This window comes from Eriocheir sinensis, chromosome 16 (assembly GCF_024679095.1).
Source record: "Eriocheir sinensis breed Jianghai 21 chromosome 16, ASM2467909v1, whole genome shotgun sequence".
NCBI classification, from domain to species: Eukaryota; Metazoa; Arthropoda; class Malacostraca; order Decapoda; family Varunidae; genus Eriocheir; species Eriocheir sinensis.
Genome location: NC_066524.1, coordinates 2,517,796 through 2,540,330, shown reverse-complemented (window position 1 = coordinate 2,540,330; position 22,535 = coordinate 2,517,796). Strand labels below are relative to the sequence as shown.

Genomic DNA, 22,535 nt, shown 5'->3' with positions numbered 1-22,535 from the left:
GACACGAAATCCGTCTCATTCGCGTATTTTTTTAGTGGGTGGGGGATAAACACTCCCTAGATCTAGGGAAATTCCCTAAATTTAGGAAATTTTTCCTCCCACCACCACTAAAATAAGCATTTGCGATGAATTTAGTGTTTCCTATACGAAAACCACGCACTCAGTGGATCCCCAAGCTTGCTTTGGGAGAGAAGCGTCGTGAACCCACCAAACGATGCTCACCTCACCATCTGGCGTGGCACCGGCGGCCATCTGTGCTCACATAAACCGCCTTCACCACACTCATGCCCTCTCTCTAGTAGGTTGTCACCTCATCGCAAGGTTTCTGTCCTCCAAGTAGAGTCCGTGGCACCAAACACAGTGTATCTTCATTGTTTATCACTGACACAAGTTAAACCACCGGCTAGCCGGGATCCATCCAACACCGCGCCTTTAACACTACTGCGGCTTGTGCAGGAAGTGCAGGCTCTCGAACCTGGCCCTCCCCTCCTCCCTGTCCCAAGTGTAGCCCGTCCACACCCTGCCCCTCCGCTCCTTCCTGTCCCAAGTGTAGCCCATCCACACCCTGGCCCTCCGCTCCTTCCTGTCCCATGTGTAGCCCGTCCACACCCTGGCCCTCCCCTCCTTCCTGTCCCATGTGTAGCCCGTCCACACCCTGGCCCTCCCCTCCTTCCTGTCCCAAGTGTAGCCCGTCCACACCCTGGCCCTCCCCTCCTTCCTGTCCCAAGTGTAGCCCGTCCACACCCTGGCCCTCCCCTCCTTCCTGTCCCAAGTGTAGCCCGTCCACACCCTGGCCTTCCCCTCCTTCCTGTCCCAAGTGTAGCCCGTCCACACCCTGGCCTTCCCCTCCTTCCTGTCCCAAGTGTAGCCTGTCCACTACCTGGCCCTCCCCTCCTTCCTGTCCCAAGTGTAGCCCGTCCACACCCTGGCCCTCCCCTCCTTCCTGTCCCAAGTGTGGCCCGTCCACACCCTGGCCCTCCCCTCCTTCCTTTCTGTCCCAAGTGTAGCCCGTCCACACCCTGGCCCTCCCTCCTTCCTGTCCCAAGTGTAGCCCGTCCACACCCTGGCCCTCCTCTCCTTCCTGTCCCAAGTGTTGCCCGTCCACACCCTGGCCCTCCCCTCCTTCCTGTCCCAAGTGTAGCCCGTCCACACCCTGGCCCTTCCCTCCTTCCTGTCCCAAGTGTAGCCCGTCCACACCCTGGCCCTCCCCTCCTTCCTGTCCCAAGTGTGGCCGTCCACACCCTGGCCTCCGCTCCTTCCTGTCCCAAGTGTAGCCCGTCCACACCCTGGCCTTCCCTCCTTCCTGTCCCAAGTGTAGCTCGTCCACACCCTGGCCTTCCCTCCTTCCTGTCCCAAGTGTAGCCTGTCCACACCCTGGCCCTCCCTCCTTCCTGTCCCAAGTGTAGCCTGTCCACACCCTGGCCCTCCCCTCCTTCCTGTCCCAAGTGTAGCCCATCCACACCCTGGCCCTCCGCTCCTTCCTGTCCCAAGTGTAGCCCGTCCACACCCTGGCCCTCCCCTCCTTCCTGTCCCAAGTGTAGCCCGTCCACACCCTGGGCCGCCCCTCCTTCCTGTCCCAAGTGTAGCCCGTCCACACCATGTCCCTCCACTCCTTCCTGTCCCAAGTGTAGCCCGTCCACACCCTGGCCCTCCCCTCCTTCCTGTCCCAAGTGTAGCCCATCCACACCCTGGCCCTCCCCTCCTTCCTGTCCCAAGTGCCCTCCCCTCCTTCCTGTCCCAAGTGTAGCCCATCCACACCCTGGCCCTCCCTCCTTCCTGTCCCAAGTGTAGCCCGTCCACATCCTGGCCCTCCCCTCCTTCCTGTCCCAAGTGTAGCCCGTCCACACCCTGGCCCTCCCCTCCTTCCTGTCCCAAGTACAGCCCGTCCACACCCTGGTCCTCCGCTCCTTCCTGTCCTAATTACAGCCCGTCCACACCCTGGCCCTCCCCTCCTTCCTGTCCCAAGTACAGCCCGTCCACACCCTGGCCCTCCCCTCCTTCCTGTCCCAAGTACAGCCCGTCCACACCCTGGCCCTCCGCTCCTTCCTGTCCCAAGTACAGCCCGTCCACACCCTGGTCCTCCGCTCCTTCCTGTCCTAATTACAGCCCGTCCACACCCTGGCCCTCCCCTCCTTCCTGTCCCAAGTACAGCCCGTCCACACCCTGGTCCTCCGCTCCTTCCTGTCCCAAGTGTAGCCCGTCCACACCTGGCCTCCCCTCCTTCCTGTCCCAAGTACAGCCCGTCCACACCCTGGTCCTCCGCTCCTTCCTGTCCCTGTACAGCCCGTCCACACCCTGGCCCTCCCTCCTTCCTGTCCCAAGTACAGCCCGTCCACACCCGGGCCATCCGCTCGTTCCTGTCCTCAGTACAGCCCGTCCACACCCTGGCCCTCCGCTCCTTCCTGTCATAAGTGGGTAAAATTCTAGTGTTTGCCCATACTCCCCCCTCCCCCCCATAAAAGCCTGGGGACCTGGTGGGAATGCAGGGTTTAGGGTGGGGGACACGAAATCCGTCTCATTCGCGTATTTTTTAAGTGGGTGGGGGATAAACACTCCCTAGATCTAGGGAAATTCCCTAAATTTAGGAAATTTTTCCTCCCACCACCACTAAAATAAGCATTTGCGATGAATTTAGTGTTTCCTATACGAAAACCACGCACTCAGTGGATCCCAAGCTTGCTTTGGGAGAAGCGTCGTGAACCCACCAAACGATGCTCACCTCACCATCTGGCGTGGCACCGGCGGCCATCTGTGCTCACATAAACCGCCTTCACCACACTCATGCCCTCTCTCTAGTAGGTTGTCACCTCATCGCAAGGTTTCTGTCCTCCAAGTAGAGTCCGTAGCACCAAACACAGTGTATCTTCATTGTTTATCACTGACACAAGTTAAACCACCGGCTAGCCGGGATCCATCCAACACCGCGCCTTTAACACTACTGCGGCTTGTGCAGGAAGTGCAGGCTCTCGAACCTGGCCCTCCCCTCCTCCCTGTCCCAAGTGTAGCCCGTCCACACCCTGCCCCTCCGCTCCTTCCTGTCCCAAGTGTAGCCCATCCACACCCTGGCCCTCCGCTCCTTCCTGTCCCATGTGTAGCCCGTCCACACCCTGGCCCTCCCCTCCTTCCTGTCCCATGTGTAGCCCGTCCACACCCTGGCCCTCCCCTCCTTCCTGTCCCAAGTGTAGCCCGTCCACCCCCTGGCCCCCCCCCCCTTCCTGTCCCAATTGTAGCCCGTCCACACCTGGCCCTCCCCTCCTTCCTGTCCCAAGTGTGGCCGTCCACACCCTGGCCCTCCCCTCCTCCCTGTCCCGCGTGTAGCCCGTCCACACCCTGGCCTTCCCCTCCTTCCTGTCCCAAGTGTAGCTCGTCCACACCCTGCCCTTCCCCTCCTTCCTGTCCCAAGTGTAGCCCGTCCACACCCTGGCCCTCCCCTCCTTCCTGTCCCAAGTGTGGCCCGTCCTCACCCTGGCCTCCCCTCCTTTCTGTCCCAAGTGTAGCCCGTCCACCCTGGCCTCCCCTCCTTCCTGTCCCAAGTGTGGCCCGTCCACACCTGGCCCTCCCCTCCTTCCTGTCCCAAGTGTAGCCCGTCCACACCTGGCCTCCCTCCTTCCTGTCCCAAGTGTGGCCGTCCACACCTGGCCCTCCCACCTTCCTGTCCCAAGTGTAGCCCGTCCACACCCTGCCCATCCCCTCCTTCCTGTCCCAAGTGTAGCACGTCCACACCCTGGCCCTCCCCTCCTTCCTGTCCCAAGTGTAGCCCGTCCACACCCTGGCCTTCCCCTCCTTCCTGTCCCAAGTGTAGCTCGTCCACACCCTGGCCTTCCCCTCCTTCCTGTCCCAAGTGTAGCCTGTCCACACCCTTGCCCTCCCCACCTTGCTGTCCCAAGTGTGGCCGTCCACACCCTGGCCTCCCTCCTTCCTGTCCCAAGTGTAGCCCATCCACCCTGGCCCTCCCTCCTTCCTGTCCCAAGTGTAGCCGTCCACACCCTGGCCCTCCTCCTTCCTGTCCCAAGTGTGGCCGTCCACACCCTGGCCCTCCCTCCTTCCTGTCCCAAGTGTAGCCCGTCCACACCCTGGCCCTCCCTCCTGCCTGTCCCTAGTGTAGCCTGTCCTCACACTAGCCCTCCGCTCCTTCCTGTCCCAAGTGTAGCCCCTCCACACCCTGGCCCTCCCCTCCTTCCTGTCCCAAGTGCCCTCCCCTCCTTCCTGTCCCAAGTGTAGCCCATCCACACCTGGCCCTCCCTCCTTCCTGTCCCAAGTGTAGCCCGTCCACATCCTGGCCTCCCCTCCTTCCTGTCCCAAGTGTGGCCCGTGCACACCTGGCCCTCCCTCCTTCCTGTCCCAAGTGTAGCCCGTTCACACCTGGCCCTCCCTCCTTCCTGTCCCAAGTGTAGCCCGTCCACACCCTGGCCTTCCCCTCCTTCCTGTCCCAAGTGTAGCCCGTCCACACCCTGGCCTTCCCCTCATTCCTGTCCCAAGTGTAGCCCGTCCACACCCTGGCCCTCCCCTCCTTCCTGTCCCAAGTGTTGCCCGTCCACACCCTGGCCCTCCCCTCCTTCCTGTCCCAAGTGTAGCCCGTCCACACCCTGGCCCTCCCCTCCTTCCTGTCCCAAGTGTAGCCCGTCCACACCCTGGCCCTCCCCTCCTTCCTGTCCCAAGTGTTGCCCGTCCACACCCTGGCCCTCCCCTCCTTCCTGTCCCAAGTGTAGGCCGTCCACACCCTGGCCCTCCCCTCCTTCCTGTCCCAAGTGTAGCCCGTCCACACCCTGGCCCTCCCCTCCTTCCTGTCCCAAGTGTTGCCCGTCCACACCCTGGCCCTCCCCTCCTTCCTGTCCCAAGTTAGCCCGTCCACACCCTGGCCTTCCCCTCCTTCCTGTCCCAAGTGTAGCCCGTCCACACCCTGGCCTTCCCCTCCTTCCTGTCCCAAGTGTAGCCCGTCCACCCCCGGGGCATCCCCGACTTCCTGTCCCAAGTGTTGCCCGTCCACACCCTGGCCTTCCCTCCCTCCTTCCTGTCCCAAGTGTAGCCCGTCCACACCCTGGCCTCCCTCCTTCCTGTCCCAAGTGTAGCCCGTCCACCCTGGCCCTCCACCCGCACCCTCACCCTGGGGGCCTGCACGCCGAGGGGCTCCTCCTCCTCCACGAGAAACACTGCCAGGGCACTTCAGGGCACGCGGCGGACCTCGACCTTGATCTTGATGTCACAGGGGACTTGTTTGCTTCCTCCTCCTCTTCTTCTTCTCCTTCCTTTATAGCTTCGTGGGTCCTTCTTGATTGTTTCACTTTTCTGTCTCCCTATATTCAGACTTTCCTATTTTATCCTTTCCGATTGACCTATTTTCCCATTTCTTTATTTTATTTCCCTGTTTTCTTCTTTTCCCTTCTCCTCTTGTTTATCTGCAACAAAAAACTATCAATCAATCAAATCTCCTCTTTACACATCTTCTTAGGTCCTTCTGTTGTGTTCTGCTGTAGTCACATACCTGTGTGAAGGAACACATGTTGAAATCACTGTAAAACACTGTAGGAGCGTTGGAATATACCATATCCCATTCTCGTCGCTGTGGAGGGTTCTAGGAGGAATGAATGAAGCTAGTGCGTCTCCATTCTTTACTTGGTAGAGTACGTGTATGTACAGGCTGAAATGCTGACACACTCTGAATCTTGAAAAGTATACATGCTTAAAACTAAACATTATTATTGAGACAAATGAACATAGATCTTGTAATGGGAACACACTACTCGATGGTGTTACATAAACTCAGTAAGGGATTGGATCCTTTCAAGACGATAGAAAACGTAGTATTGTGTTTAAAGGTTGACTTAGATATATAACATTTCCTTCCCCCTTAAAGGTAAATAAGGAACACTTTGGCAACTGTAATATGAAACTACATATATGAGCATGCAAAATATACTTAAAGCTATGTCATGGAGTATTATTATGAATGACTCATATATTACTATCTTATAAGTCTAATCTCTCAGGAGGTAATCCCCTGGTTGCCCTATCAGGAAGTACTCTGTGTGCAACAGGACTCTGGGGTAAGGACACTGTGGGTTGTGATAAATGATCATCATTGCTGGAAGGAACTGACTGCTCTGCACTGTGTTGGCTTGCAGAAGCGTTTTGCTCTACAGAAGAGTTATTTTGAGTTTTATCAGTCCAAGAAGGTTTTAACTGATCAATGTGTCTCTTTGTGACACTACCATTTACCTTGACATCATAGTGCATATTGCCTACTTGACGTTCAATTGTTCCTGGTACCCACTTGTCTGGTGTGGTGTATGACCTAACCATCACTGGAGATGAAGGCTCGAATGCTCTTACTTACTGTTGTAATTGCTTCCAGCCTTTGCTTTGCTGTTCACTAAGGAAATTTGGTAACATTAAGTCTAACTTGGTTCTGATCCTCCTTCCCATTAATAAAATAGATGGTGCCACCCCCGTTGTTGCATGCGGAGTAGTCCTGTAGGTCAAGAGAAACTTGCTGATGCCTGAGTGCACATTGGTACTGTTCACATTCTTACACTTCATATGCTGTTTGAATGTCTGTACAAATCGTTCAGCTTCACCATTTGTGGCAGGATGATATGGTGCTGACTGTATGTGCTGAATGCCATTGACTGTTAAAAAGTCTTTGAATTCCTGTGAACAAAATTGTGGACCATTATCTGATACAATGCGTTCTGGTAAACCATGTACAGCAAAGATTTGCATCAGTGTCCTGATTGTGTTACTTGAGGTAGTTGATTGCATTGGAATGATCTCTGGCCATTTACTGTAAGCATCAACAACAATTAAATATGAATGTCCAAGAAAGGGACCTGCATAGTCAATGTGCAGTCTCTGCCATGGATATCTAGGATATTCCCATGGGTGAAAACGTGCTGGCTTCGGATCATTTTGATGGATAGCACATGATGTACATTGTTTAATATATGTTTCAATGTCTTTATCCTCCTGGCCACCACATGTAACTTCTAGCAACTGCTTTTGCTCTGACAATACCTTGGTGGTCAGCGTGTAACTCTGTAAGAACCTGTTCTCTGAGTTGTTTAGGAACGACTACCCTTGATCCACGCAATATGCAGTCTTGTTCTACACTGAGCTCTGACCATACTGCCACATACGGTTTACATTCTTCACTAGTCAGTAATGAATCTCTTCCAGTTACTAAAGCTTGCAGTACCTTTGACAATGTAGGATCTTGTTTTATACCTTGTGCTATGTGTTTAGCTGTGATAGGTAAGTTGTAGCAATCTATTAGCAAAATACTAACATCATGATCTGTAGGTGCTTTATCGACAGGTAAGCGAGACAATGCATCTGCGTTTCCCATCTTAGCTGTAGGTCTGTACTCCAATGTGTAGTTGTATGCTGCTAGTGTGATAGCCCAGCGTTGGAGTCGTGCAGCCACTAAAGTTGGAAGACCTGACTTTGGACCAACAATAGCTAGTAATGGCTTGTGATCTGTGACTAGTTTGAATTCTTTTCTGCCATATAAGTATATATGGAATTTTTTGACACCATATACAAGTGCAAGACCTTCCTTCTCAATTTGAGAATAATTCCTTTCTGCCTTGTTAAGCAATCGTGATGCATATGCAATCGGTTTTTCTGTACCATCTGGCATTTCATGAGCTAAAACTGCCCCTACTCCTACTTGTGAGGCGTCACAGACTAATTTTACTGGCAAATCCATTCTGAAATGTGTCAAGAAATTTGGTGAAGTTATCTCTGTTTTGATCGTCTCAAAAGACTTCTGACAGTCTTCTGTCCAGTTCCATTGTACGTCCTTGTTGAGCAGTTGATACAAGGGTTCCGCAATGGTAGCTAAGTTCCTTATGAACTTTCCATAAAATGTTACTAGTCCTAAGAATGACTGAAGCTCCTTTACATTTTCAGGCACTTTTGCTGACTGAACTGCCTTTACCTTGTCATTTGTTTTGTGAATGCCTTGTTCATTTATAATGAAACCTAAGTATTCAATAGATGGAACATGAAACTGGCATTTATTCCTATGAATTTTTATGCCATTGTCTTGGATCCGCCTTAATACTGCTGCTAGTCTTTCTTGATGCTCTGTTTCATCTTTGCCTGCAATTAATATGTCATCTATGAAGCAAAATACACCAGGTAGCCCATTGAATATTTTGTCCATGGTTTGTTGCCATATTGCAGGACTACTGGCTACACCATATGGCAGTCTCTTTGGACGAAACAAACCTAAATGTGTGTTTATTGTGCAGTATTCCTGTGATTTGTCATCCATGATTAATTGCTGAAAAGCTTGCTTCATATCAATCTTTGAGAAAATTTTGCATTTTCCTAGGGTTGAGAACATGTCTGTGGGGTTAGGTAGAGGATGTTGGGCTATTTGCAGTTGTGGATTTAATGTGACTTTGTAATCTCCACATAAGCGAACGCCACCGCCCTTCTTTGCAACAGGGACTAAAGGTGTTCCCCAGTCTGAGTACATAACTCTTTCCCATGTTCCTTCTGACTCTAACCTCCTAATTTCCTGTTCCACTGATGCCTTTAAAGCATATGGAATAGCTCTAGGTGCACAAAATTTAGGTGTCGCATCTGATTTGAGTGCTAAAGATGCCTTAACATTTTAACTGTGCCATGGCCTTCACTGAAAATTTCTTTGAAGTGTGATAAGGTTTCACTTAAAGGAATTTCTGATTTATGCTCTACCTTCAGAACATTGAAAACCTTTGACCAGTCTAGCTTGATGTGTTTTAACCAGTCTAGACCCATTAATGTCTGACCTTGACCTTTCACAATGGTGATAGACAAGTATGTTGTTTGCTGATCATACTGGACATTTACTTTGGCTAGACCAATTACTTGAATGGTATGTGAGTTGTAATCCTTGAGAACTTTGTTACAAGGTTCAATGGATAAATCAGGAATCTTGCGCGCCACCTGTTCTGGCATTACTGAGACATCTGCAGCCGTGTCAACTTGCATGGCAATTGGCGTATCATTTATGTTGACTGTGATCATTAATCTCTTCTCCTTGCTTGATAGAGAATTGATTTGAAAAGCAAATTCCTGTTCATCCTCAGCTGATTGTTGAGATTCAGCCATAGTTAAGGCACAATTAATGTGTTCTGGTTTGCGGGATTTACACATAGTGCTAAAATGACCTTTGCGTCCACAGTTGTTACATTGTTTGTCAGTGGCTGGACATTTTGTTCTGTCACTGGGATAATGACCTGCCCTACCACATCTGTAACATGTGTGAGATGTATGTTGTCCTTTCACCTTGTTATGCTGTGAAGGATGGTTAGCATGTGTTTTGTTAGCTGGAGCCGTAGGCTGTTTCCCTTCAGGCTTCCCATGTGCCTTTGTGTTGTTACCTGTCTGCCACTGTTTCTGTGGTTGCTTGGGATTTTTTGATAGTTTGTTAATTTGAACCTGACTGCTGTTGTGTGCTTTGCCTTCAATAACCTGAGCTTGAGAAGTAGCTGCTTCAAGTGCCCTAGCAATTTCTAGTACCTTGTCCAGAGTTAGGTTTTCTCTTGGAGCAACTTTTCCTCAACTCATGTGATTTACATTTTGCTATGACCTGATCAATTATGACATCATTGGTGTCAGTGAATTCACATGACAGTGCAAGGCGTTTGAGCTTAGTCACAAATGTGTCAATTTTCTCATTTGCTTCATTGACACACTGGCTGAACAAAAAACGCTCATATCTGATGTTGGCCTTGGGTGTGAAATAGTTATTGAGGCAAGTTTTAAGGTCATCATAGGCCTCACCTTCAGGTTGTAAAGTGGCAAAAATATCCTGTACCTCCAATCCAGCGACATGCAGCAACAATGCAGCCTTCTGGTCTACCTTAGTTACCCCTGCAGCCCTGAGGTAAACTTCAAAGGAAGACATCCATTTCTTCCACCTCTGTGCTACTGAAGATGGATCCTCTTGCACCGAGAACGCCTTGGGAGCCGGAACATCCAGAACCATCGTAGTGGTGGTTGTGGTTGACTGCTGTGGTTACGCTCCTTACCAAACTTGGTTGGCTTGCTTGGAAGGCGCCGTCTGCTTGGGACGTTACCACTCGTCGCCAATCTGTTGTGTTCTGCTGTAGTCACATACCTGTGTGAAGGAACACATGTTGAAATCACTGTAAAACACTGTAGGAGCGTTGGAATATACCATATCCCATTCTCGTCGCCAATCTGTTGTGTTCTGCTGTAGTCACATACCTGTGTGAAGGAACACATGTTGAAATCACTGTAAAACACTGTAGGAGCGTTGGAATATACCATATCCCATTCTCGTCGCTGTGGAGGGTTCTAGGAGGAATGAATGAAGCTAGTGCGTCTCCATTCTTTACTTGGTAGAGTACGTGTATGTACAGGCTGAAATGCTGACACACTCTGAATCTTGAAAAGTATACATGCTTAAAACTAAACATTATTATTGAGACAAATGAACATAGATCTTGTAATGGGAACACACTACTCGATGGTGTTACATAAACTCAGTAAGGGATTGGATCCTTTCAAGACGATAGAAAACGTAGTATTGTGTTTAAAGGTTGACTTAGATATATAACACCTTCTTGATTCTTTATTTTTTCTGTGTACCTAGATTCAGATTTTCCTGTTTTCCTCTTCTGATTTAGTACATATTTTTTCCCATTTTTCTTTTACTTCCGTATTTTCTTCTTCTTTTGATCTGATCTGCTTCTTTTTTCTCTTCTTCACACTATATTCAGGTTTTCCTATTTTCCGATTTGCCTATTTTCCCTATTTTTTCTTTTCTTTCTAATTGGAGACTTTTTATGCCCTAAGTTGTCTTTTTATGCATTTTATTTATGGTCTTTTATTTCTTGTATTTTCTTTTCCTTACGCTTAGTTTTATCCTTGGAGGAATAATACATGGAGTGGCCCTCAGCGGGTCGCTCTCTTGGAGGAAGATTCTTCCTCCTCTTGAGCAGGCATTGCCTAACTTTGTAATAACTACCGATGAAGTCCTTAAAGCTCTCCAGTCCCTTAAAACAAATACAAGCCCCGGACCTGACAACGTATATCCTATACTGCTTAACCCTAGAATGGAAACCGTTTGCCGTTTGGCACAAAAATTAAGGTGTTTTTGAAACTCGCGCTCACTGTGGTTAACCTTGGCCGAATTTTTCAACTCATTCACGGGCATGTATTAGTGCGTCGGGTGCCCTGTTGAGGAGAGGGTATCACAGTCCTCTGCTCCTTCTCACTTCTCTGGTATGAGTGCCCCGTGTGCCATTCGGCACAGCGTTTCCAGTAACGTTATTTTTGTTGTCAAATAAAGTTTTGGAAGTACCCATTTTGCCCTCTTTCGGATTCTATCCCTCTCTCTGTTCCTAAGGCTCTTCGTCTCATCAGCTCTCCTCCTCCTACCCTAAGTCTATATACTACCAAGTCGGGTTATGTGGATGACAAAAGTGAAAAACTTCTGCGCATCTTGTGAAAAGTGGCAACTCAGCGAACGCCGTGACGTCAGTGGTTCAGCTGCCTGTGTGTACGGACGCGCTCTGGATAGTTGTGCGAGGGCATGTTTCGTAATTAATAAGTGATCATGTCTAAAAAATGTGCTGTTAAAGGGTGTGAAAATCGCTATAGACATAGGAAATCAAATTTGACTTTTCACCGCATCCCAAAAGACCCTGAAATAAGGAAGAAATGGGTTCTGGCGTGTAAATCTGATGATAGCCGCCGCCGCCATGACACCGACGCCAGAGTATGCTGCACGCACTTTGAGGAGTCTTCATATGAGCCCACCAGTTTAAAGTATACACTACTCAATATAGCAGTGCCAAAAAATCAACGACGACTTAAGGCTGGAGCTGTACCAACGATATTACTGCCACACCAACAAGGTGAGTGTTGATTTTTTTTTAAGTGAATTAGATTTGAATTTAAAGTTAGATTTGACGGTGCTGACTGGCATACCGTGGGCGGTGTAGGGATGTTATCATTATCCTTGATGGCACTTTGGGATGAAATATTGAGTTCCTGTAATGCAGTGGTTCTCAAACTGGGGGTAATTACCCCCATGGGGGCAGTGGCGCCACCAGGGGGTGGCCTGGGGTGGCCGCGGCCACCCCTGCAAATCTGCTGGCCACCCCACTGGCCAGTCACAAATATCTATTGCCAGTTTTATTTTACAGTGTTGCCAGCGCTTGAAAAAAAATTCAAGATCTTTAAAAATTAACCCTAACCTTTGAAAGCTTGAAAGAAAAAGTCTAAGGGCCAGTCTTACAGTCCAATCCAGCACGTTTGTAAGCTCCCCAACCAAACACAAAACACGACGAAAATGCCTTGTATAGTGTTTTTTTTTCTTCTTTACAGCAGAGGAGTCAGTTCAAGGGCATAAAAAAAAGTAACAAATGTGAAAAAAACACTATACAAGGAATTTTCGTCGTGTTTTGTGTTTGGTTGGGGAGCTTACAAACGTGCTGGACTGGACTGTAAGACTGGCCCTAAATCCCCAAAATCTTAAAAAATCTACACCGACTGTATAAAAGTCGTATAAAATGTGTGAGAGAGAGAGCACGATCGAGAAAGGAAGGTCCAGCGGCGAGCTCACTTCTCAGGCGTACGTGACGTCACGATCGTGGCGCGCTGCTCAAATTTATCACGCGTTCGGCTTCAGCTCTGGGCTACGCTCGCCCCATGGCTCGCCCGTGATGCGCTCGTCAGTCGCTGTTGAGGCCACCTCCGTTAAATATATATTTTATGAATGAAGAAAAAAAACAGGAATATAGAAGGGAGTTGAAGACACGTGGACTGACCAAGCCGAAGCCGAGGCCAGCGAGCGGGAAGAGAGCACTGAGAGGCGGGGTAGGCGTGGGTGACGTCACGCTGCCGGGGATTCCCCTCTCTTCGCTGGACCTTCCTTTATTGGCCTTGAGAGAGAGAGAGAGAGAGAGAGAGGCTGATAGACACACGGTGGGCATGTAGGTATAATGCTTGCAAGACAGTGAGGGACAGACTGCCAGCCATCATGCGTCTACTAAAAGAAATATCAGAAGAGCAAAATGGTGACAGAGCTACAGAGGCAAGAGGTTTATTAGCCCAAATAGATCTCAAGTTTGTTGCCCTCCTTGTAACATTTACCAGTGTTCTTGCTGAGATAAAATATCTGTCAGATATTTTGCAGTCCCCGCAACTGGATTTGGGCACAGCTGTCACACTTGTTGACTCTCTTGTTGACACATTAGAGAGTTACAGAGAGGGCTCTCTCTTTAATGACATCTGGGACAATACTCTGACTCTTACTGAACAATGCAACATCAGTGTGACACATCCTCCAGGCCGTCAGGTCAGACCAAGCTCTAGGCTTGAAGGGCATTACACATTCAGTCCAATAGTTCAAAGACAAGTTAACACAGAGAAGGAGTCATTTCGGACAGGTTCATTTATTCCAGTTATTGATGTGCTTCTCTCTGAGGTGAGGAGAAGATTTTCCAAAGAAAACTGTATCATAATGAAAGGGATACAGGCCATGAATCCAAGCAGTCCCACATTTTGTGAGAAAGATGTAGTGTTTCCATTTGCCTCACAATATAACTGCAGCACTGAGGATCTACAATACGAAATCCCCCAGCTCAAGCGCATTCTTGAGAGGAAGCGAGCTAGTAGTGAGGAAACACCAAAGAGTTTAATGGAGCTCACTGCCTTTCTGGAGCCATATAGGGAGGTATTCCATGAAATGTTTAAACTGTGCAAAATTGCACTTGCATTACCTGTGAGCACCTCATCCTGTGAACGCAGCTTTTCTGTGCTTAAGTTAATCAAAACAGCCTTGAGAAGTACCATGACTGATGAGCGTTTAAGCAATTTGGGGGTGCTCAGTGTGGAATCAAAAAGGGCTAAGGCCATAAATCTTGATGAGTTTGTGGATGCGTTTGCCAAAAAACACAGCAACCGGCGAATAATGTTGTTCTGATAATGCAACTGCAGCACTGAGGATCCGCAACAGGAGAATAAAGTTGTAATAATAGTACTAGTAAAATAAAATTCCTGAAATTATGACTTTTTAATTCTGGTGTGCCACCCCAAGATTTTAAGTGGCCCCCCCATGGCCACCCCTATGAAATTTTTCTGCAGGCGCCACTGCATGGGGGTAATGAAGCCGTTGCTGAGGGGTAATGAGGTATTTCTAAAATTAAAAATACTTTAGAGTAAAATTCAGTAAATTGATAAATAATAATAAAAACATGTAAATTAAAGAATTATTTAATGACTAACTAATATCGAACATATGCATTTCATGCACGTTATACCAAAAATAAAATTGTTTTCTTCAATAAAAGGCTGAAAGAAAATGGGAGTACCATGAGTTTTTGTGATGTAACCGAGCAAAACAGAGTGCAGAAGGTAAACAGGGTAAAGTTTTACATCGTGCCTTACTCATGTTACAGATGATGAAGCCCAGAATGGTGCCACAGACAGCTGTGTGACCTCATCACCTCACACAGGTCAACATTTTGAGACCAAAGGTAAGTTAAGCTATTGCTTGCCCCCAATGTATTGCAAGTATATACTATATAAAAAAATCTTGCAACAAGAGAGAGAGAGAGAGAGAGAGAGAGAGAGAGAGAGAGAGAGAGAGAGAGAGAGAGAGAGAGAGAATTTTAATGTCCATTAATGTGCTTTCATGAAATGATTTGTGCCTTACTCATGTTACAGATGATGCAGCCCAGAATGGTGCCACAGACAGCTGTGTGACCTCATCACCTCACACAGGTCAACATTTTGAGACCAAAGGTAAGTTAAGCTATTGCCCCAATGTATTGCAAGTACTATATAAAAAAATCTTGCAACAAGAGAGAGAGAGAGAGAGAGAGAGAGAGAGAGAGAGAGAGAGAGAGAGAGAGAGAGAGAGAGAGAGAGAATTTTAATGTCCATTAATGTGCTTTCATGAAATGATTTGTGCCTTACTCATGTTACAGATGATGCAACCCAGAATGGTGCCACAGACAGCTGTGTGACCTCATCACCTCACACAGGTCAACATTTTGAGACCAAAGGTAAGTTAAGCTATTGCTTGCCCCCAATGTATTGCAAGTACTATATAAAAAAATCTTGCAACAAGAGAGAGAGAGAGAGAGAGAGAGAGAGAGAGAGAGAGAGAGAGAGAGAGAGAGAGAGAGAGAGAGAGAGAGAGAGAATTTTAATGTCCATTAATGTGCTTTCATGAAATGATTTGTGCCTTACTCATGTTACAGATGATGCAACCCAGAATGGTGCCACAGACAGCTGTGTGACCTCATCACCTCACACAGGTCAACATTTTGAGACCAAAGGTAAGTTAAGCTATTGCTTGCCCCCAATGTATTGCAAGTACTATATAAAAAAATCTTGCAACAAGAGAGAGAGAGAGAGAGAGAGAGAGAGAGAGAGAGAGAGAGAGAGAGAGAGAGAGAGAGAGAGAGAGAGAGAGAATTTTAATGTCCATTAATGTGCTTTCATGAAATGATTTGTGCCTTACTCATGTTACAGATGATGCAGCCCAGAATGGTGCCACAGACAGCTGTGTGACCTCATCACCTCACACAGGTCAACATTTTGAGACCAAAGGTAAGTTAAGCTATTGCTTGCCCCAATGTATTGCAAGTACTATATAAAAAAATCTTGCAACAAGAGAGAGAGAGAGAGAGAGAGAGAGAGAGAGAGAGAGAGAGAGAGAGAGAGAGAGAGAGAGAGAATTTTAATGTCCATTAATGTGCTTTCATGAAATGATTTGTGCCTTACTCATGTTACAGATGATGCAACCCAGAATGGTGCCACAGACAGCTGTGTGACCTCATCACCTCACACAGGTCAACATTTTGAGACCAAAGGTAAGTTAAGCTATTGCTTGCCCCCAATGTATTGCAAGTACTATATAAAAATCTTGCAACAAGAGAGAGAGAGAGAGAGAGAGAGAGAGAGAGAGAGAGAGAGAGAGAGAGAGAGAGAGAGAGAGAGAGAGAATTTTAATGTCCATTAATGTGCTTTCATGAAATGATTTGTGCCTTACTCATGTTACAGATGATGCAGCCCAGAATGGTGCCACAGACAGCTGTGTGACCTCATCACCTCACACAGGTCAACATTTTGAGACCAAAGGTAAGTTAAGCTATTGCTTGCCCCCAATGTATTGCAAGTACTATATAAAAAAATCTTGCAACAAGAGAGAGAGAGAGAGAGAGAGAGAGAGAGAGAGAAGAGAGAGAGAGAGAGAGAGAGAGAGAGAGAATTTTAATGTCCATTAATGTGCTTTCATGAAATGATTTGTGCCTTACTCATGTTACAGATGATGCAACCCAGAATGGTGCCACAGACAGCTGTGTGACCTCATCACCTCACACAGGTCAACATTTTGAGACCAAATGTAAGTTTAGCTATTGCTTGACCCCAATGTATTGCAAGTAATATATAAAAAAATCTTGCAACAAGAGAGAGAGAGAGAGAGAGAGAGAGAGAGAGAGAGAGAGAGAGAGAGAGAGAGAGAGAGAGAGAGAATTTTAATGTCCATTAATGTGCTTTCATGAAATGATTTGTGCCTTACTCATGTTACAGATGATGCAGCCCAGAATGGTGCCACAGACAGCTGTGTGACCTCATCACCTCACACAGGTCAACATTTTGAGACCAAAGGTAAGTTAAGCTATTGCTTGCCCCCAATGTATTGCAAGTACTATATAAAAAAATCTTGCAACAAGAGAGAGAGAGAGAGAGAGAGAGAGAGAGAGAGAGAGAGAGAGAGAGAGAGAGAGAGAGAGAGAGAGAGAGAGAGAGAGAGAATTTTAATGTCCATTAATGTGCTTTCATGAAATGATTTGTGCCTTACTCATGTTACAGATGATGCAACCCAGAATGGTGCCACAGACAGCTGTGTGACCTCATCACCTCACACAGGTCAACATTTTGAGACCAAAGGTAAGTTAAGCTATTGCTTGCCCCCAATGTATTGCAAGTACTATATAAAAAAAATCTTGCAACAAGAGAGAGAGAGAGAGAGAGAGAGAGAGAGAGAGAGAGAGAGAGAGAGAGAGAGAGAATGAATTTTAATGTCCATTAATGTGCTTTCATGAAATGATTTGTGCCTTACTCATGTTACAGATGATGCAGCCCAGAATGGTGCCACAGACAGCTGTGTGACCTCATCACCTCACACGGGTCAACATTTTGAGACCAAAGGTAAGTTAAGCTATTGCTTGTCCCCAATGTATTGCAAGTACATACTATATAAAAAATCTTGCAACAAATTAAAGAGAGAATATTGAATATTTTAATATCCACTGTTGTACCCACATAAAATGATTTGTGCATTTCTCATGTTACAGATGGTGCAGCCCCGAATGATGCCACAACCAGCTTTGAGAATGACAGTGTAGGGGAGAATGAGCTCCACCTTCAGGTTCAGCAGCTGTTACAAGATAGAACATCATTACAAAGAATAGTTGCAGAAAGAGAAGCGAAGATAGTTGTTCTTCACAAGGCAAAAATGAAGAAGGAAAAGGAGTTGAATGCTATGGAAAAGGAAATAGGAAAACTACAAGACAGCTTACGGTGTTCTCAGGACAAAATATGCATAGCCAAGAAGAATCTTAGCCAAATGTTCTCACGCTCACAAATTGATCATATATTTGCTGAGAAAATATTACTAATTGGAGTGAGGACGATATCAGCCGAGCACTAACTCTGAAAAGTTTAAGCCCAAAAGCTTACTTTTTTCTAAGAGAAAAATGGAACTTTCCCCTGCCATCTAAGTCAACATTAAATCGACATGCCAGGAAAATGGATGCGGAACCAGGAATTTTATTAGCTATTATGAATTTACTTAAATTCAAAGCAGAGGCTATGCCAGAGCGAGACCGAGTTTGTGCTCTATCTTTTGATGAATGTAGCATCTCAAAGGAATGGTCATATGACAAGGGTAAAGATATTCTCTATGGTCCCAAACAAAGTGCCCAGTGTGCAATGATCAGAGGATTATTTGCACCTTGGAAACAACTTGTATTTTATGATTTTGACTCTCCCATGACAAAAGAAATTCTCTTAGATATCATTATTAATGTAGAATTTGCTGGATTTCCTGTTGTTGCAATTGTTAATGATCTTGGGCCCACCAATGTAAAACTCTGGAAATCATTAGGAGTCTCAACAGAAAATACCTGTTTTCAAATCCAGCGAATTCAGAAAGGAAAATTTACATATTTGCAGATGCTCCTCACCTTATTAAATTAATAAGAAATAATTTTCTGGACTCTGGATTTCTTTTAGCAGATGGAAACAAGGTTAGTCATGATTGTGTAACCGAGATTATAGCACGAGCCAAACATGACTTGAAAATCACCCACCGCTTGTCTGATAAACACATTCATGTAACTGGGCCAAGCAGAATGAATGTCAAATTAGCAGTGCAGTTGCTTTCTGGAACTACTGCTAAAGCATTGAAATACTTTGGAGAAAAACAGTTATTAACTTCTATGAATTGGAAGTGCACAAGCGAATTCATTGAGCTGTCTAATGCTTGGTTTGATGTTTTTAACTCCAGAGTTTGGTATGATGCAAAAGTAGCAGGAATGCCTATGGAACAGATATAAGCACGCAGGACATCATACTCTCTAGAATGACAGACACTGTGGCAGCAATGAAAGTTTGTGGCAGCAACAAAATGTATCAATTCCAAAAAGGACTGATGATTTCATCTCAGTCCCTCCCCAAACTTTTTGACATGTTAAAAGAAATGTTAGGAATTTCGTATCTGCTAACTTGTAGGTTGAACCAGGATTGCCTAGAACATTTTTTTGCCATAATTCGGCAAATGGGAGGAAAATGCGATCACCCATCTGCAGTGTCTTTCAAGCACCGAATTTGAGTGCACCTGTTAAGTAAGGATTCAGCCCTTGTTGGAGATAAGTATAATGTTGTCCGTGACTGTGATGTACATAATCTTACACCAACTACCTCCACTGAAGCCTCTGCAAACACTCAAGGAAAGGAACTTCAAGAAGAACTCTGTCTCACGGCAATGTTATTTGCTTGTGAGATGCCTGATTATGAAAACCAAGAAAATTTAACTGAAGGATATGACATACACATAGATCATGCAAGCTCGAACTTGGAATATGCAATTCAAGAAGAAGGTGAATTGTATCTCGGTGGATACATAGCCCATAAATTCCCCGAATACAAGCTTGGTGCAAAAGTAAGCAAAGTAGAAAAAAAAACAATGTGTGCTGTGCTCTCTTGGAAGCCTGGAAGTCTCATGCATCCCTCTGCTGAATTTTTACAGAAATTGAAGGTAATGGGAAATATTATTACTTGGTACCATGGAGATAGCCTTAAGCCAGGAAAGAATGCTGTAATGGAACTATCTGACCTTATTTACCGAAAGGTTGTGCTTCCTCTGGAAGTTATAACCTTTATGTACGGCAGGATTTTATTCAGACTAAGAATTCTCAATAGAAAAAGAAAAATAGATCAAACCAACAAAAAAAAGGTGAAGAAAATGCAGAAATTAATGTTTTAGACATTGAAATTTTGTCGTTCATTAATAAAAACTTATTTTTCTTATATATAATCACAAAATATTTTGTAAATGACCAAATCTATTTAATAGATTACACTAAATCAGAAAAATAATAAATAAGCACATATAATTATCAAGTATTTTGACATCTTGGTATGTTTGACTATATTGTAATTAATAACTTAAAGTAAATGAGTGGGAATTCAAACGGAGATTGGTCCATTTCACGGTCCCTTCTTCTTCAGGCTTAAAAGTGAAAATTGGCACCAGTAATAAATGACATTATTTGTGAATTAGGTCAAATGTGTGTGTGTGTGTGTGTGTGTGTGTGTGTGTGTGTGTGTGTCTGGAGCTATATAACCCTACAGTCGGTCTAGCATGCTGTGTATACGTCTGCAATATAATTGAATCTAAAATATGTTTTATTACTAACATACCTTAGAATTGAATTCCCGTATTAGTCTCTCTCTCTCTCTCTCTCTCTCTCTCTCTCTCTCTCTCTCTCTCTCTCTCTCTCTCTCTCTCTCTCTCTCTCTCTCTCTCTCTCTCTCTCTCTCTCTCTCTCTCCAATGCCATATTTTAATATTTTCTGAAGTAAAAAAATAAAAATACATTACTTAAAATCTACATTATAAGCTGTTGAAATATATATATATATATATATATATATATATATATATATATATATATATATATATATATATATATATATATATATATATATATGTGTGTGTGTGTGTGTGTATGTATATATATATATATATATATATATATATATATATATATATATATATATATATATATATATATATATATATATATATATATATATACATACTGTGCTTCCATAAACAAGGCAATATGTTAGTATCCCATTTCACAGTCCGTTTTCTTAAATGCTCACGGAATGAATATGTTAGTATCCCATTTCACAGTCCGTTTTCTTAAATGCTCACGGAATGAGAGACCACTGACGTCATCCATAGCTCCGCCTTCCTGCGCGGTGAGCCGACTTGGTTATATTTTGACTTACCTCCTACCGATAGCCTTCTACCTCTTAAATTCCGCCGCAATGTTACTTCTCTTTCTATCTTCTATCGATATTTCCACGCTGACTGCTCTTCTGAACTTGCTAACTCATGCCTCCCCCCCTCCCGCGGCCCCGCTGCACACGACTTTGTTCATGCTCATCCCTACACTGTCCAAACCCCTTATGCAAGAGTTAACCAGCATCTTCACTCTGTCATCCCTCACGCTGGTAAACTCTGGAACAACCTTCCTTCATCTGTATTTCCTCCTGCCTACGACTTGAACTCTTTCAAGAGGAGGGTATCAGGACACCTCTCCTCCCGAAATTGATCTTTCTTTCGGCCACCTCTTTTAATTCTTTTTTGGGAGCAGCGAGTAGCGGGCTTTTTTATTATTGTTTTCTTTTTTTGTGCCCTTGAGCTGCCTCTTCTGTTGTAAAAAAAAAAAAAGCCCGACAACACCTGGGGAGGAACGATACAACAAGTCCTCGCAGGACAAGATGCGTTGTCGAACGGACCTTTGGGATCCTCAAGTCAAGGTGCAGGTGCCTCCATAAATCAGGAGGAAGTTTGCAGTATGACCCCAAGAAGACTATGAAGATTGCGACTTCTTGTATGCTCCTGTACAACTACTGAGTGGATCGCTGCAGAAGAAGTGCCAGTTCAGCCCAAAGAGACTATATACGAAGAGATAGTGGTATGTAGTAATTCCTCGGGCGTGCGGAAGTAGCGCCATCTATTGCAGCCCACCAAAAACGTCACTTTTCAGGGGTAGCTTAACTATTTTTGAAGTACCTGCCACAGCACCCTATCCAGCCTTCACTTATTTTTTTTCATTGTAAAATGATTTACTAATGGGGTAAAGAAAAATATATTTGTTCTTATGTTTTATTAGGTATTATCTACACTATATCAATTTTTTTTTTAGGAAAAATATGATGTTGAAAGCATTTGCTAAATATATATATATATATATATATATATATATATATATCTATATATATATATATATATATAGATATATATATATATCTATATCTATATATAGATATATCTGTGGGTGTTGCTGTGTGTGTGTGTAGCAAACATATCCAGTGCTTTAAATACAAGCAAAGCATACAACATTCTATGCATGCTAAATTACTATAATGCCTTTGCAACTGTGGTAACCCGGATGTCACACTGGTCCTGTGTCCCAGGGTAATGGGTTCCCTAACACCACAGGCTCATGGGCTAATGTTACAGAGATGAGCACCGAGGCCACGTGCTGCTACAGCGTATGCCCCCAGCCTTACCTTTACCTTTTGCAAAATGCTCTTAGCTGAGTAAAAATATCATACTAACTGTACAAGTGCCAGATAATGGCAAGCATTACATACTGCTTGACAGGGCAGAGAACAGAAGCTTCTAAGCATTACAACTGAAATAAACAATGGGAGACACTCAAAGCTTGTTAACTGAACATCACCCAATTTATAACAGGCAAAACCAACAATGGTGCGTTATATACAATGAAAACTGTATAAAAATGTTGCAAGGCACATCAATATAAGAGCAAAGCATCATAAAACATGCTGAAATACATGATGGAGGACATTAAGAAGGTAACACATGAGTTGTCTTAAATGGAATGCAATAACTTGGTGGTCCTGGGAGACAGGCGAGCCTGGAGGTGAAAATGGAATGTAGGACACGGTATGATCTCACAAGCTCTGACCTTGGTGTCAGGGTCATGAAGATATTAAGCTCAGCAGGCACAACTATGCAGCGGAGGCACATATGATAAAAGCAAATGAGACAAAATAAGGCAACTCATAGTGTAAGAAAATAGCAGGAAAGTTATGCTGCAGTATGTGACACACCAAATTACAGGGCAGAGAGTGATATGTATTTCATAGGCTACATCAGTAAACATGTAGCATTTATTGCAGGAAGCACACATTAAAGTTGGATGTAATAAAATATATGTTTTTAGCACACAT

General features: G+C 45.3%; 1 protein-coding gene across 1 annotated transcript; it reads left to right on the top strand.

Moving 5' to 3' along the window:
- Nucleotides 1-11,531: 11,531 nt before the first annotated feature.
- LOC126999137 (hornerin-like) lies at nucleotides 11,532-17,689 on the top strand. Its single transcript, XM_050861466.1, has 12 exons — nucleotides 11,532-11,876; nucleotides 14,424-14,501; nucleotides 14,692-14,769; nucleotides 14,955-15,032; nucleotides 15,231-15,308; nucleotides 15,505-15,582; nucleotides 15,768-15,845; nucleotides 16,036-16,113; nucleotides 16,567-16,644; nucleotides 16,849-16,926; nucleotides 17,110-17,187; nucleotides 17,334-17,689. The coding sequence occupies exons 1-12, from the start codon at nucleotides 11,576-11,578 to the stop codon at nucleotides 17,687-17,689; spliced, it is 1,437 nt and encodes a 478-aa protein (XP_050717423.1). The 5' UTR covers nucleotides 11,532-11,575.
- The last annotated feature ends 4,846 nt before the right edge of the window (nucleotides 17,690-22,535 follow it).

Coding starts and splice junctions, on each gene's coding strand:
- LOC126999137 (XM_050861466.1), top strand. CDS start 11,576: ATGTCTAAAAAATGTGCTGTTAAAGGGTGTGAAAATCGCTATAGACAT. Junction 14,502..14,691: donor TCAACATTTTGAGACCAAAG/GTAAGTTAAGCT, acceptor CTCATGTTACAG/ATGATGCAGCCCAGAATGGT. Junction 15,033..15,230: donor TCAACATTTTGAGACCAAAG/GTAAGTTAAGCT, acceptor CTCATGTTACAG/ATGATGCAACCCAGAATGGT.